The following is an 11,616-nucleotide window of genomic DNA, read 5'->3' as shown; positions in this document are numbered from 1 at the left end:
AAGAGAGGCTCCGCCCACAAAACGTCATCATAATATATATATATATATATATATATATATATATATATGTAAAGATATAGGCCTAGGATATTATATATTAGGATTTTGAACCATTATACAAAACTATTGCTAAAGAAAACTTTTTGTTATTATTATTATATTGTAATTTGAGTTCTAATTATATTAAGAACCGATATGGTTCAAAATCATAAAAAATGACTGAGATATGAGGCTTGTGACAACTAGCCCTGGTCATCACTACATTAAAAATGTTTGTAATTTTTGTAACTCTATAAATGCTACAGTAACAATGTGTTACAACTATGAATAGTTTAACATTGCATTATACTTAATTTTACAGTAAATCAAATTGATGTTTTTTTTTTTTTTTGCAAATAAAAACTATGAATTACTTTATAATTTATGGTAAAAAAAAACATTTCAGTTTTTGTTAGTTCAAGACTGGTATATTAACATTTCATCACTTAATGAAATATACAGTTATCAGTTCTAAAATATAAAGGCACCTGTCATCCTGTAATACCTGAAACATCATTTTTACAGTGAATGTCTGGCAACCACAGCTAACAGTTTTTAACTGTAAATGTACAAGGATTTGTTACAGTATATATTTATTGAACCTTCTACATTTATATACCACATATTCTATAAAACAGGCCAAGGAGAAGAGAGGATGGACCCTCAACAGCTCCTCGGTCCTCGTGAGTTCCCCATTACATCTTTTGTAGACTTTTTTCTGTCTTCTCCAATAATATCACACTCTATCTTTCCCCATAGCTGTTTATTCAAAAACAGTTGCCTATGATTTATGTAACTGTTTTGACGCATACGTTTTTTCTTCATTTATTTTCCTTCACTTTTGCTTTGAGCTCACAGGTCTGCTTTTTAAACCTTGGACTCTTTAGTTTGCTGTACTGTCTGTTCGCTCTCTTTGATGAAATGTGTTGGGGTGCACTGATGTTAAACTCATCTGTGTAGGTCAGTTACGTAAGCTCCCTGTGTTTCAGGTCGTATTGATCACCTTATACAGATTAAGGATACTCCCAGTGCAAGGGGGAGAGAAGATCTGCTTGGTCAATGTAAGATAGCACCTGCAGGTTATTGAAGTCAGAGGAGGAATTGCTCTGTGGCATTTCGCTCTTTGTGCTGTTTTGCATTGCTGGTGAAGTTTCCATTCGGCACGAATCAAAGAAAGATCTTTTCACCTGAACTGGAAAGATCAATCATTGCTGTTTGAGGGCATCATTTAGCAGCATATTCTGTGTGCAAATGCATGAAGTATTCTTCATGAACTTTCTAAATACTGCCATACATAGTCTTAAATTCAATTAGTACTAACCCATTTAGCAGCAGGTTTCTTTCTGAATAGGTTTCCTTGCATTAAATAGTCTATTATGTCTTTCGCTTTACCCTCTGTACCTTGCTGTGAGCTTTTTCTGTTGTTTTTGCCATCAAACTGCTCTTTTTTGCTTTGGGTGCAAAAGGACTCTTTGTGAAAAAGGAGTACACTTTAGAATACTTTTAAAATGATTAGTTATTGAAATAATATACTCAACTGCAAGGTTTTGGACACTTAATTGCATATTTTTCACAACTGAATGCATTACAGTTTACATTTAAATTAAATGTATTTAGTTGTTTTTTGACCCACTTAAGTAGGATTTAAGAACATCTTTGAAATATGTTTGAAGTGTAGTTTCGAATGTAATGACAAGCATTTCTGGTTATTAAAATATACTTTAATGCAACTTCTATTGAAACTTGTATGTCATGTATTTAAATATATTTGTAAGTATATTTAGTACATTTAAAATAAATGAACTTTAAATGAAATTATAATCAAGTATTTCACATGTGCTGCTTGTCAACTTTCTTTAAAGCACGACAAAAGATTATTAAAACATGTACTTTAAGGTACAACTTATATTACAATGCAGTGCAATTTTTTAAAAGTACTTAAGTGTGTTCATATAGTCATGAAAGAGGGCTTTCTTTAATTTTTGTAATATCATCTGCAAATACAGATTTCAAAAAATATACTTCTAAGATTTGAAGTACACTAAAAGTACACTTCTTTTTCACAAGGGTGTGAGCGTGTGCTTTGCATTGCAACAAAAAAGCAATTCCATGACTCAATTCCTGCAGGTTGCTCTACTCAATCTGTCCCAAAAAACAGAAACCCAACCCAAAAAGATATTCCTCGGAAAAAATGACGTGTCGCATTAGGAACATGTGTGCCACAGGCAGGTCTATGAATATCAGCTGGGGCGTCAGGGTCTGACGGCGTGGTGCTCAGCAGGCTGTTCAAATGATCATGTGATTATGTGTGGTTTTGCTTTGTGATCAGATGCCATAGACAGCCACAGGGGCCTTAGCGACAAGCACGGACTGGCAGGCAAGAGAGAAATGCCCATTTCAAGACAGGTAAGAAACATGCACCGCCCGTAGGGACTCATCAGTGTGAAAACCCAAAACGGATTTGTGTTCAATAATATCATTGTTCTGTATGGTTTATTAGACTCTCTAAAGGCTAGGAAGTTGATTACACTATTCATTTATCGTTAGTGTACTTTCACAGATGTTGTGGCAAGGCTTCGGAAGTAAAATAATAACTGAGAATGACCCTATAAAATCTTGTTTCTGCTTTTTAGCCGCTCTGAGGATAGCAGATGAGGATATTGTCCACACTATTATAGACTTTCTTTCATATCTCAAATTAAAAGGTAAGTGCAGTTGTTATTTGATTAGAGATTTTTTTATCAGATCTATGAAACTAAAATAAAGATATATCAACTTAAAATTGCTGGGAGTATAGTTAGTATAGTATATAAATATATATATAGTATTACATTTTAGTAGTATATAGTACTATATAATTTAATACTATATAAGTATATAGTACTACTATAATTGAATACTATATATACAGTATATAGTATTAAATTATAGTCGAAAATTTTTAAATAAATACTTTTATTCAGCAAGGATGCATTATATTAATCAAAAGAGACTAATATATATATATATCAGCCCCTTTTGATTTTATTGAAATTTTTATTCATTTTATTTTTATTCTGAAATATTAAATAAAATTATTTTATTTTTACCTGAGTAATTTTTATTTTTTTTTATTTTAAATTGTAATATTTGGCAATACTACAGTTTTTTGTTTTGTTTTGTTTCACTTCTTTTTCACAAGGGTGTGAGCGTGTGCTTTGCATTGCAACAAAAAAGCAATTCCATGACTCAATTCCTGCAGGTTGCTCTACTCAATCTGTCCCAAAAAACAGAAACCCAACCCAAAAAGATATTCCTCGGAAAAAATGACGTGTCGCATTAGGAACATGTGTGCCACAGGCAGGTCTATGAATATCAGCTGGGGCGTCAGGGTCTGACGGCGTGGTGCTCAGCAGGCTGTTCAAATGATCATGTGATTATGTGTGGTTTTGCTTTGTGATCAGATGCCATAGACAGCCACAGGGGCCTTAGCGACAAGCACGGACTGGCAGGCAAGAGAGAAATGCCCATTTCAAGACAGGTAAGAAACATGCACCGCCCGTAGGGACTCATCAGTGTGAAAACCCAAAACGGATTTGTGTTCAATAATATCATTGTTCTGTATGGTTTATTAGACTCTCTAAAGGCTAGGAAGTTGATTACACTATTCATTTATCGTTAGTGTACTTTCACAGATGTTGTGGCAAGGCTTCGGAAGTAAAATAATAACTGAGAATGACCCTATAAAATCTTGTTTCTGCTTTTTAGCCGCTCTGAGGATAGCAGATGAGGATATTGTCCACACTATTATAGACTTTCTTTCATATCTCAAATTAAAAGGTAAGTGCAGTTGTTATTTGATTAGAGATTTTTTTATCAGATCTATGAAACTAAAATAAAGATATATCAACTTAAAATTGCTGGGAGTATAGTTAGTATAGTATATAAATATATATATAGTATTACATTTTAGTAGTATATAGTACTATATAATTTAATACTATATAAGTATATAGTACTACTATAATTGAATACTATATATACAGTATATAGTATTAAATTATAGTCGAAAATTTTTAAATAAATACTTTTATTCAGCAAGGATGCATTATATTAATCAAAAGAGACTAATATATATATATATCAGCCCCTTTTGATTTTATTGAAATTTTTATTCATTTTATTTTTATTCTGAAATATTAAATAAAATTATTTTATTTTTACCTGAGTAATTTTTATTTTTTTTTATTTTAAATTGTAATATTTGGCAATACTACAGTTTTTTGTTTTGTTTTGTTTTTTACTGTATTTTGTATTTTTTTTTTCAGAAACAAAAAATGAACAAAAAAAAAACCACACACACAAAAAAAAACTTCAAATAACGAAGGAAACACCAAAGATGTTTTCAGTTTTCGGTCATTTTTTGTTGTTGTGTTGGCCTATTGAAATTCATCTGCTGTGTTACTGTTAACCATTCAATCCAGTCATTCCAGCTTAAATACAAATGTGTCCTGTTAGCCTTGACCAATTCATTTCAAATTCCAAAGCAAAGTTAAATTAATACATTTAGAATTCAACTCTGACTTCTACTAGTAACCGAAACCATCAAAATATGAATAAACGGACACATAAAAGATAAGTAATGTATATACCGTGCAATTCTGAATAACCATCTCTGTAGGTTTTAGGCAAATAAGAGCTTAATTTGACTGCAAGAAAGTGAGTTGTTCTAATTTTCACATTTCTACGTACTTCACCCTGCAGAAATCGGAGCTCTCGACAGTCTGCCTTCCTCTCTCACGTCAGAGGAAATAAGTCAAGCCTAATTTTGACCGAATCCAGCACTGACACACCGTGACCTCCACCGCACCCGGCTGAACTCGCTCTCAGAGGCTGTATTGACGTTCAGCGTCTTCTCCACCGCACTGTTCTCGACACGCTAAACTCTCAATATCACCACGCAACTTTAATCTGTCAGAATCACTTGACGGCTGGTGTGGAGATGGATTCAAAAAATAAAACTCATAAATGGCATTCGACTCACCTTACTGTCTGTCTTATTATCTTTTATTTAATATTTATAGAAAAGGCAAGAACCATGACAAAGTATAAACACACCCCTGTAACCTTTCATAATTCAATTCTCCAAAGACCTAAGGTTACTTCACTATTTTACTTCTTGGTCAGTAGGAAACATGAATAATTAAGCTGTTTATAATTAATAATTAAGCTGCAGGCTGTTTCTCTGGTCATAGCTTCTCAGCGGTCATCTGGCACTCGGACAGTGACACACAATATGGAAATCACCAGGGTAAGCTTTTCCCAGTGTAGTCCACATATCCACCATGATGTTTCTCCGTTAATCCAGAAATGACAGACAACACTGATGATATGCTCTCCTCTGGGCTCAAAGGTGCCTTTAAATGCAAGAAAATGGGTTAAAACGCCATTTTTATCAAGACAACGAATAAAAAACAATACATTTAGACTCACCGTTGGTCCGCCCATATCAGTGCGCACCCAACCAGGGTGAAGGGCGACGCATAAGATCTTCTCAGCTTCCAGATCCATAGCCAAACACCTTGTAACCATATTCAAGGCGCTCTAGAATGTTAAAAATCTAAGTATATAGAAGTTCATAATTTTTCCCACAAAGCAACTAAACAGGTGTTTTACCTTAGATGCCCTGTATGCATAACTCTTGTAGCTCGCACCCTCGCCCCAGTTGAGCTGCACAGATCCCAGGACGGATGACACATTGATCACCGCGGCTCTCTGGATTCCCATGTCACTGCCTTCAGCTGCCGCCCTTCTCAACAACGGCAGGAAAGCCTGAAAAAGATCATGGGGTATTCAAATAAATAAATACTGAAAATTAAATACCGTTAAGAAAGATTATAGTCGCCTTTGGATGGTAATTAATCCAGTCATATTACCTTGGTCACAAAAAGAGGAGCCACTGTGTTACTCTCATAGGTTTTCATCATGGCATCTCGAGTGACCGTGTCCAGTTCAGACGTCATGTTAATCGCCGCATTATTAATTAAGCAGTTCAAACCATTAGTGCCCACAATGGAATCCACTGACTGCACTGCTGCATCCACACTGCTGTCGCTGGTCACATCTGAAATAATAAAGACAGACTGATTTTTGAATCCATTCGATCTGGTTCTGGTGGATTAAAAAAAGCAACTCAAAAGACCAATTTGTTTTCAAATCAAACATCTCAATGGTTTATTTATCTAGTTTATTTTTCTACAAAATAAATATAAAAAAAACAATGAAATATTTTACAGAAGAGCATAACTAGAAAACTGTTCACTATGCAACTTTCTATTACTTAGGGCCGGTGTTATGAACTAAAACGATTACAAATCATTTTAAGTAACTGAAATAAAGTTTGGAATTAACCAACTATATGGAAAGTGGCTTAAATTAATAAATTCAGATTTAAACTTGACCGTAAAAAAAAAATAAAAATAAAAAAGCTTGCAAAAAAAGTAAATGGCATCACTAAATGACAAAAAAAAAAACTAAAATGCACATATCAAAATGAACATAAAAAATGAAAATATATAAAAATTCTCATTTAAAATAGATACATATATATATATATATATATTTATTTATTTTATTTTATTTTTTTCTCATGATTTCCAGAAATGTTTGAATCCTACAGATAACAACGACATAAATATAATTTGGACTTTATTATATAAAATCTGACAGGGAAGTTTAAAGTGGAAATTAAACATTTGTCAATGTCAATAAGAATCACATTTCTTTGTCCTTTGTCTCCACCTACTGGACATATATAAGATTCACTAGTAAAATTTTTATATGATTTATTTATGCATTATTGTGGAGGTTGGGTGGTATTTAAAATACATTGTTAAATAATAATACAGTTTAATACATACACAGTTTATGTTTTTTATACTTTTTATACATAAATCATTGAAACAAATATAAAGTACTGAAATTTTCAAACAGACAAAGGAAATAGTCGGTGAACTAAACACAAACAGAATTCTATACACAAATCGTCTTGATGATGCAGAAGTGGAATATTGAATAATTTAATTCGCTTAATAATTATTATATATTTTGTTAAGCGTCTCCGTGTTAGTCACGTGACAATGTAACTCACCTAGAGGCAAAACATGAACGTTTGAATGCGATTTGGCGAGTTCTTGCAGTTCCTGACAATGACAGCAAACCATAATCACTCGTTAAGCCACTTGTCCAGATATGTTTATTGTGCACAGACCATAGACTGTAAAAAAAACAGGCACAGACGCTATGGTGCACTGTAATGGCCTACCTGTGCAGCGGCTGGATTCCGCGCGGTTGCTATGATCTTTGGGGGTCTGTTCGGCGAATAGAGCAGCTGTCGGACCATTTGCAGTCCGAGACCTCTGCTTGCCCCCGTGATGAGCACCGAGTGACACTTTGAGAAGTTGATCTTCATCTTCAAGACGTGGGGAGCACTCCAAGCGCGCTCTCTTAAAGTATTTCACAACTAAAAGTCCAGCTGGAGGCGGGGTTGGTTTCATAAGCGTCCAACCTCCAAACATTAGCTAATGCATTAAAAATTAAAGGGGAAGGTGACGCTGCTAAATTTTCTTCCTTTTGTAATGGTTGTGTGAAAGTGCGTCGTTAAATCATCTTAATATATTATTTACAAAGCGAATTTACACAAATAAAACATAATTATGTGAAATATAGTTGCACGCGCCCTCTCGCGGTGTTCATGCGCGTGAGCTCAAATCCCGTTAAATTCGCGCGTTTCCACAGTATCTGAAACGTCGAAAAACATATCCAAAACACTTATACAATTTTAGATAAGTTAATTTTGTTAATTTAAGCGTTCAGAATATCCATTACGCACTTAGGTATCTGGTAAGTATATCATAATGTCTACAGAAATGATACTTGACTGATATCTTGAGGTGGACGTATGATTAGCTAAATCGCTAGCAAAACCAGTTCACCTCAAAGTTGGTAAACTAAACATCTTATTTAAATATTTGGTTATCTATTTATATTCTATATTTAGATTATTATAGACATTTTTTAGCTCAACACAAAATAAATATATTAAGAATGGAATACTTTACTGAAGAGTATAACGTTAGAAAAATGTATACTCACTATACAACTTTCCATTACATAGTCGGGACCAGTGTTGTTTTTAATAATAATAATAATTGTAATTGAAATCAAATAGAAATCTTACAATCAAAGATTTATAAGAACGACAAAAGCACAGAATTACTAAAATTAAAATGGCAACTTTTATAACATTTTTTTTTACAGCATCTAGATTAACATTCTGTTTTCTTATATGCCTTCGTGATTCCAGCGCCATCTAGAGTAGGAGAATGAATGAGTTGGAGGACCAAGAGTACAGCTACAAAAGAGACTTATCTGAAGGGTCTCTTGTTCCTTTACACCACACCCATGAAAGTTCTAGAATGGCAAATCTCATCAGTCATGGGATGCATTCAGTACCGGGATACTCCAGGATGGAAGAATCCCTGCGGGAGGACGACTACACCACTTACAGGATTCTTCCACAGCTAACATGCGATCCTTTGCCTCCAGTAGCCCACTTCAGTTTAGCGTCCTATCCTGAATACTTACTGGCTCAGTCTAGCCATTATCAGCATGTACTAGGCCAACCGTACAGCTCCTGGCCATCCCAGGAGGCTTTTCATTATGGCATGTCATCAGTGAGTGTGAACAAATTGAAAGTATTTTCTATGTGAAATCTGAAATTACGAGTCAGAACCGAACACATAAAGCAAACATGTTATGTCCTTAACTCATTAAATAAGTAAAACTTTGCTGAATTCTCTCTCATAGGGAGAGATCTGTCGAGCTGTCACCAGTATCAGCTCTGATGGTGCAGATGTTTACAGTCTGGAGGGGTATTCTACAGATCAAGGATTCAGACATCAGGATGTAATGTGCAGTCTGAAGATGTTTGTGTCATGTATGTGAAGCTTGGTTCAAAGGGACTTAATGGATTCTTTGTATATATTTTTCTTCAGAGAAATCAGCCTCATGCTCTTCTTGTGCCGTCTCATGACCAGAAGCTTCCAGATGAGACGTCCAATATTTGTCAGGTATCACATATATTATTGCCACAAACAAACAAATGTCATAATTCTCATTATTTTCTCAAAAAAGAAACAAAAAAGGCTAAAAACAAAAAAAATCAGTCACGGTTCAAACATCTAGTATTATAATAAAATATTTGTCATTTATATGTGGTTTTCAAAAGAAAAGAAAAAAGACTATTACCAATTGATTAATGGACGATAGATCCTTGATTCATCCAAACAATAAAAGACCTGTTTTTAAAATTATATTTGCATTTTCATTTGATGCCACTAGTCAGAAATTATTCAGAGTGTCAGGAGCTGATTGTGCCAGATTTGAGATGAATAAAAATGAAGCCATTTCAAAATTGATGAAATAGGCCATCTTCTCTGAGATGTTACAGCCAGTGCAGGTTGTGTGTGATGTGACCGGTGGAGGGCAGGTCGTCGTGCTGAACCATTGCAGCCCCGATCAGATTCCTCACTCTCTGATGATGGATCTCAACACAGTGTCTCTGCCAAAGCCATCTGAGCAGAGCTGCTCTACTGAGGACTACTCACCCACTGGAAAAGGTGAAACGATTATACTTGAATACACTTGAACGATTACAAAATGTAGACCTTTTAGTTCATTTAATGCATTTTTTATTCATGCATTTTTCATCATTTATTTTTTTCCCCTGAGGTTACTGTATAATGCTCATTAAGGTTTTTTGGTGCCAAAACCATGATAATTTAGTGTTTCGTGGCCATTTTCCATGCTTTCCATGCTCCTTAGAGTTGAACAGGCCTTATTTTGTTGCTGTGCTTTTCAGTCTTCCATATAAATAATCCTTTTTGCATGTAAAATGAAATGCATTTACTGTTGTTAAAAATAAATGGAAATTATGAATGTATTATTACATTTATAAACATATTATAATATCTACTATGAGGTTAGTAGTTGAATGTACTGTTGAAGTATTTGAATGTCCTGTCCAGCATCAGATGCCGGACATTCGGAGAAGATCGCGTCCACTGGACTGCCTCAGACCCACAAGACATCTGCAGGTGTCACATTCAACCTCGCGCCAGGACCTTATGCTTCACAGGTAGTTTTGCTGGGAAACTGCATCAGTCAGTTTGAAACATGGGAGTAAATGGTTAGCATGTATCATATAGCAGATAAATATATATAGGCCTATACTTACATAATCAGTAAATCTCATGGGGAAATGTTTGCCTTTTGTGACCTGACTGTCAATCTCAAGAGAAAGTGTGTCATGCAGGAAGACAACAACGCCCAAGCACACAATTCATTCAACCACCCCAAACCTGTTGAAATGTTGTGGAAGGACCTGAAGTTAAAAATAGTTTTAAATTAATAAATAAAAAATTTTTTTTTAGCTTCATCAGGCACTTTGCCCTACTCAGATTGTAGAACAGGAAGAGGAAGGACAGACCAAAGGACGTAGACGGTACGAGTACCATTGCTATAAAACCTCATGCCTCTCATGTTTATTCTTGACAACTGACCAGTACTTTTTGTAAAACAGTTTAAATTATGGTATAACTATTCTTTGTTTATTAGTGTGAAGTGGGAAAAATCTAAACGACCCTGCAACTGCACAAAATCTCAGTGTCTGAAACTGTAGGTATTTTCATGTTTTTTTTTTAAGCCTTTCATTTGTTCAGATGTAACCTCTACTGAGTCATGGTTGCATTACCCAACAAATTTATTTGCTTAGGTCATGATGACTGATGCCTCTGTACAAAAATAACTGCTCTTACCAAATAATTTCTTTGGCAGTTATTGTGAATGTTTTGCGAACGGAGATGCCTGCAACAACTGCAAATGCTTAAACTGCTACAATAATACTGAACATAACTTGGAGAGATCCCAGGCTATAAAGGTTAACCACATGACAGAAACCTCAAAATAAACCAGCTTAAATGGTCTCTTTGATTAGATGCCACTTCTTATATTCTACACTTCCTTTAGGCCTGTCTGGACAGGAATCCAGGGGCTTTTCGGCCTAAGATTGGCAGTAGGAAACAGGGGAATGTGAAGGGATGTCACACAAAGGGCTGCAACTGCAAGCGTTCAGGCTGCCTGAAGAACTACTGCGAGTGTTATGAGGTAAGCTGACCTGATAAGTAGTATATTTACAATAGTGTATTTATTTGGAGCCACTTTACACTGCAATTCCACACAGGCCAAAATCATGTGCACGTCCACCTGTAAGTGTGTGGGCTGCCGAAACTATGAGGAAAGTCCTTCGAAGAAGAGCTCTGAGTGGGACAGGCCTGACTCCAGCATCTACTACCCGACCAGGTACATGTAATGCCATTGTAATACTAATCATGTAAATACAAAATAAAATAATGTTTTCAGTGTTTTTTTTTTTTCATTTAATTTCAAAATAAAATTAAAATCAAAACACTAGGAACTGTTGGCTTGTCTTGTCAAAAACTTGCAAATTATATGCATACTTGCGTATATATATATATA

At 34.8% G+C, this 11,616-nt stretch overlaps 2 protein-coding genes and 1 long non-coding RNA gene across 3 annotated transcripts in view; 2 read left to right on the top strand and 1 right to left on the bottom strand.

Annotated features, from left to right (window-relative positions):
• LOC107654129 (uncharacterized) overlaps positions 1–5,061 on the top strand; it is a 6,285-nt gene extending 1,224 nt beyond the window's left edge. The window contains exons 3-6 of the long non-coding RNA XR_001630304.1: positions 678–722; positions 2,369–2,445; positions 2,673–2,744; positions 4,783–5,061. This is a non-coding gene — a long non-coding RNA (uncharacterized LOC107654129). The remainder of the gene's footprint in view (positions 1–677; positions 723–2,368; positions 2,446–2,672; positions 2,745–4,782) is intronic.
• A 6-nt stretch (positions 5,062–5,067) lies between these two features.
• LOC107654126 (C-factor) lies at positions 5,068–7,579 on the bottom strand. Its single transcript, XM_016441054.1, has 6 exons — positions 7,343–7,579; positions 7,169–7,220; positions 5,955–6,142; positions 5,695–5,850; positions 5,512–5,622; positions 5,068–5,435 (listed from the first exon to the last, which is right to left on the bottom strand). The coding sequence occupies exons 1-6, from the start codon at positions 7,487–7,489 to the stop codon at positions 5,322–5,324; spliced, it is 768 nt and encodes a 255-aa protein (XP_016296540.1). The 5' UTR covers positions 7,490–7,579; the 3' UTR covers positions 5,068–5,321.
• A 69-nt stretch (positions 7,580–7,648) lies between these two features.
• tesmin (testis expressed metallothionein like protein) overlaps positions 7,649–11,616 on the top strand; it is a 5,713-nt gene continuing 1,745 nt past the window's right edge. Inside the window, exons 1-11 of the mRNA XM_016441055.1 lie at positions 7,649–7,920; positions 8,384–8,753; positions 8,887–8,985; positions 9,075–9,149; positions 9,521–9,698; positions 10,107–10,216; positions 10,512–10,582; positions 10,696–10,755; positions 10,915–11,017; positions 11,107–11,244; positions 11,321–11,439. Coding sequence (XP_016296541.1) covers positions 8,403–8,753; positions 8,887–8,985; positions 9,075–9,149; positions 9,521–9,698; positions 10,107–10,216; positions 10,512–10,582; positions 10,696–10,755; positions 10,915–11,017; positions 11,107–11,244; positions 11,321–11,439 — 1,304 coding nt within the window. The 5' untranslated portion in view covers positions 7,649–7,920; positions 8,384–8,402. The remainder of the gene's footprint in view (positions 7,921–8,383; positions 8,754–8,886; positions 8,986–9,074; positions 9,150–9,520; positions 9,699–10,106; positions 10,217–10,511; positions 10,583–10,695; positions 10,756–10,914; positions 11,018–11,106; positions 11,245–11,320; positions 11,440–11,616) is intronic.

Source organism: Sinocyclocheilus anshuiensis, unplaced genomic scaffold (genome assembly GCF_001515605.1).
Source record: "Sinocyclocheilus anshuiensis isolate Anshui unplaced genomic scaffold, SAMN03320099.WGS_v1.1 scaffold115, whole genome shotgun sequence".
Lineage (NCBI taxonomy): Eukaryota > Metazoa > Chordata > Actinopteri > Cypriniformes > Cyprinidae > Sinocyclocheilus > Sinocyclocheilus anshuiensis.
The sequence above is the reverse complement of the archived record's forward strand: the minus strand, read 5'-3'. Positions and strand labels throughout refer to the sequence as shown.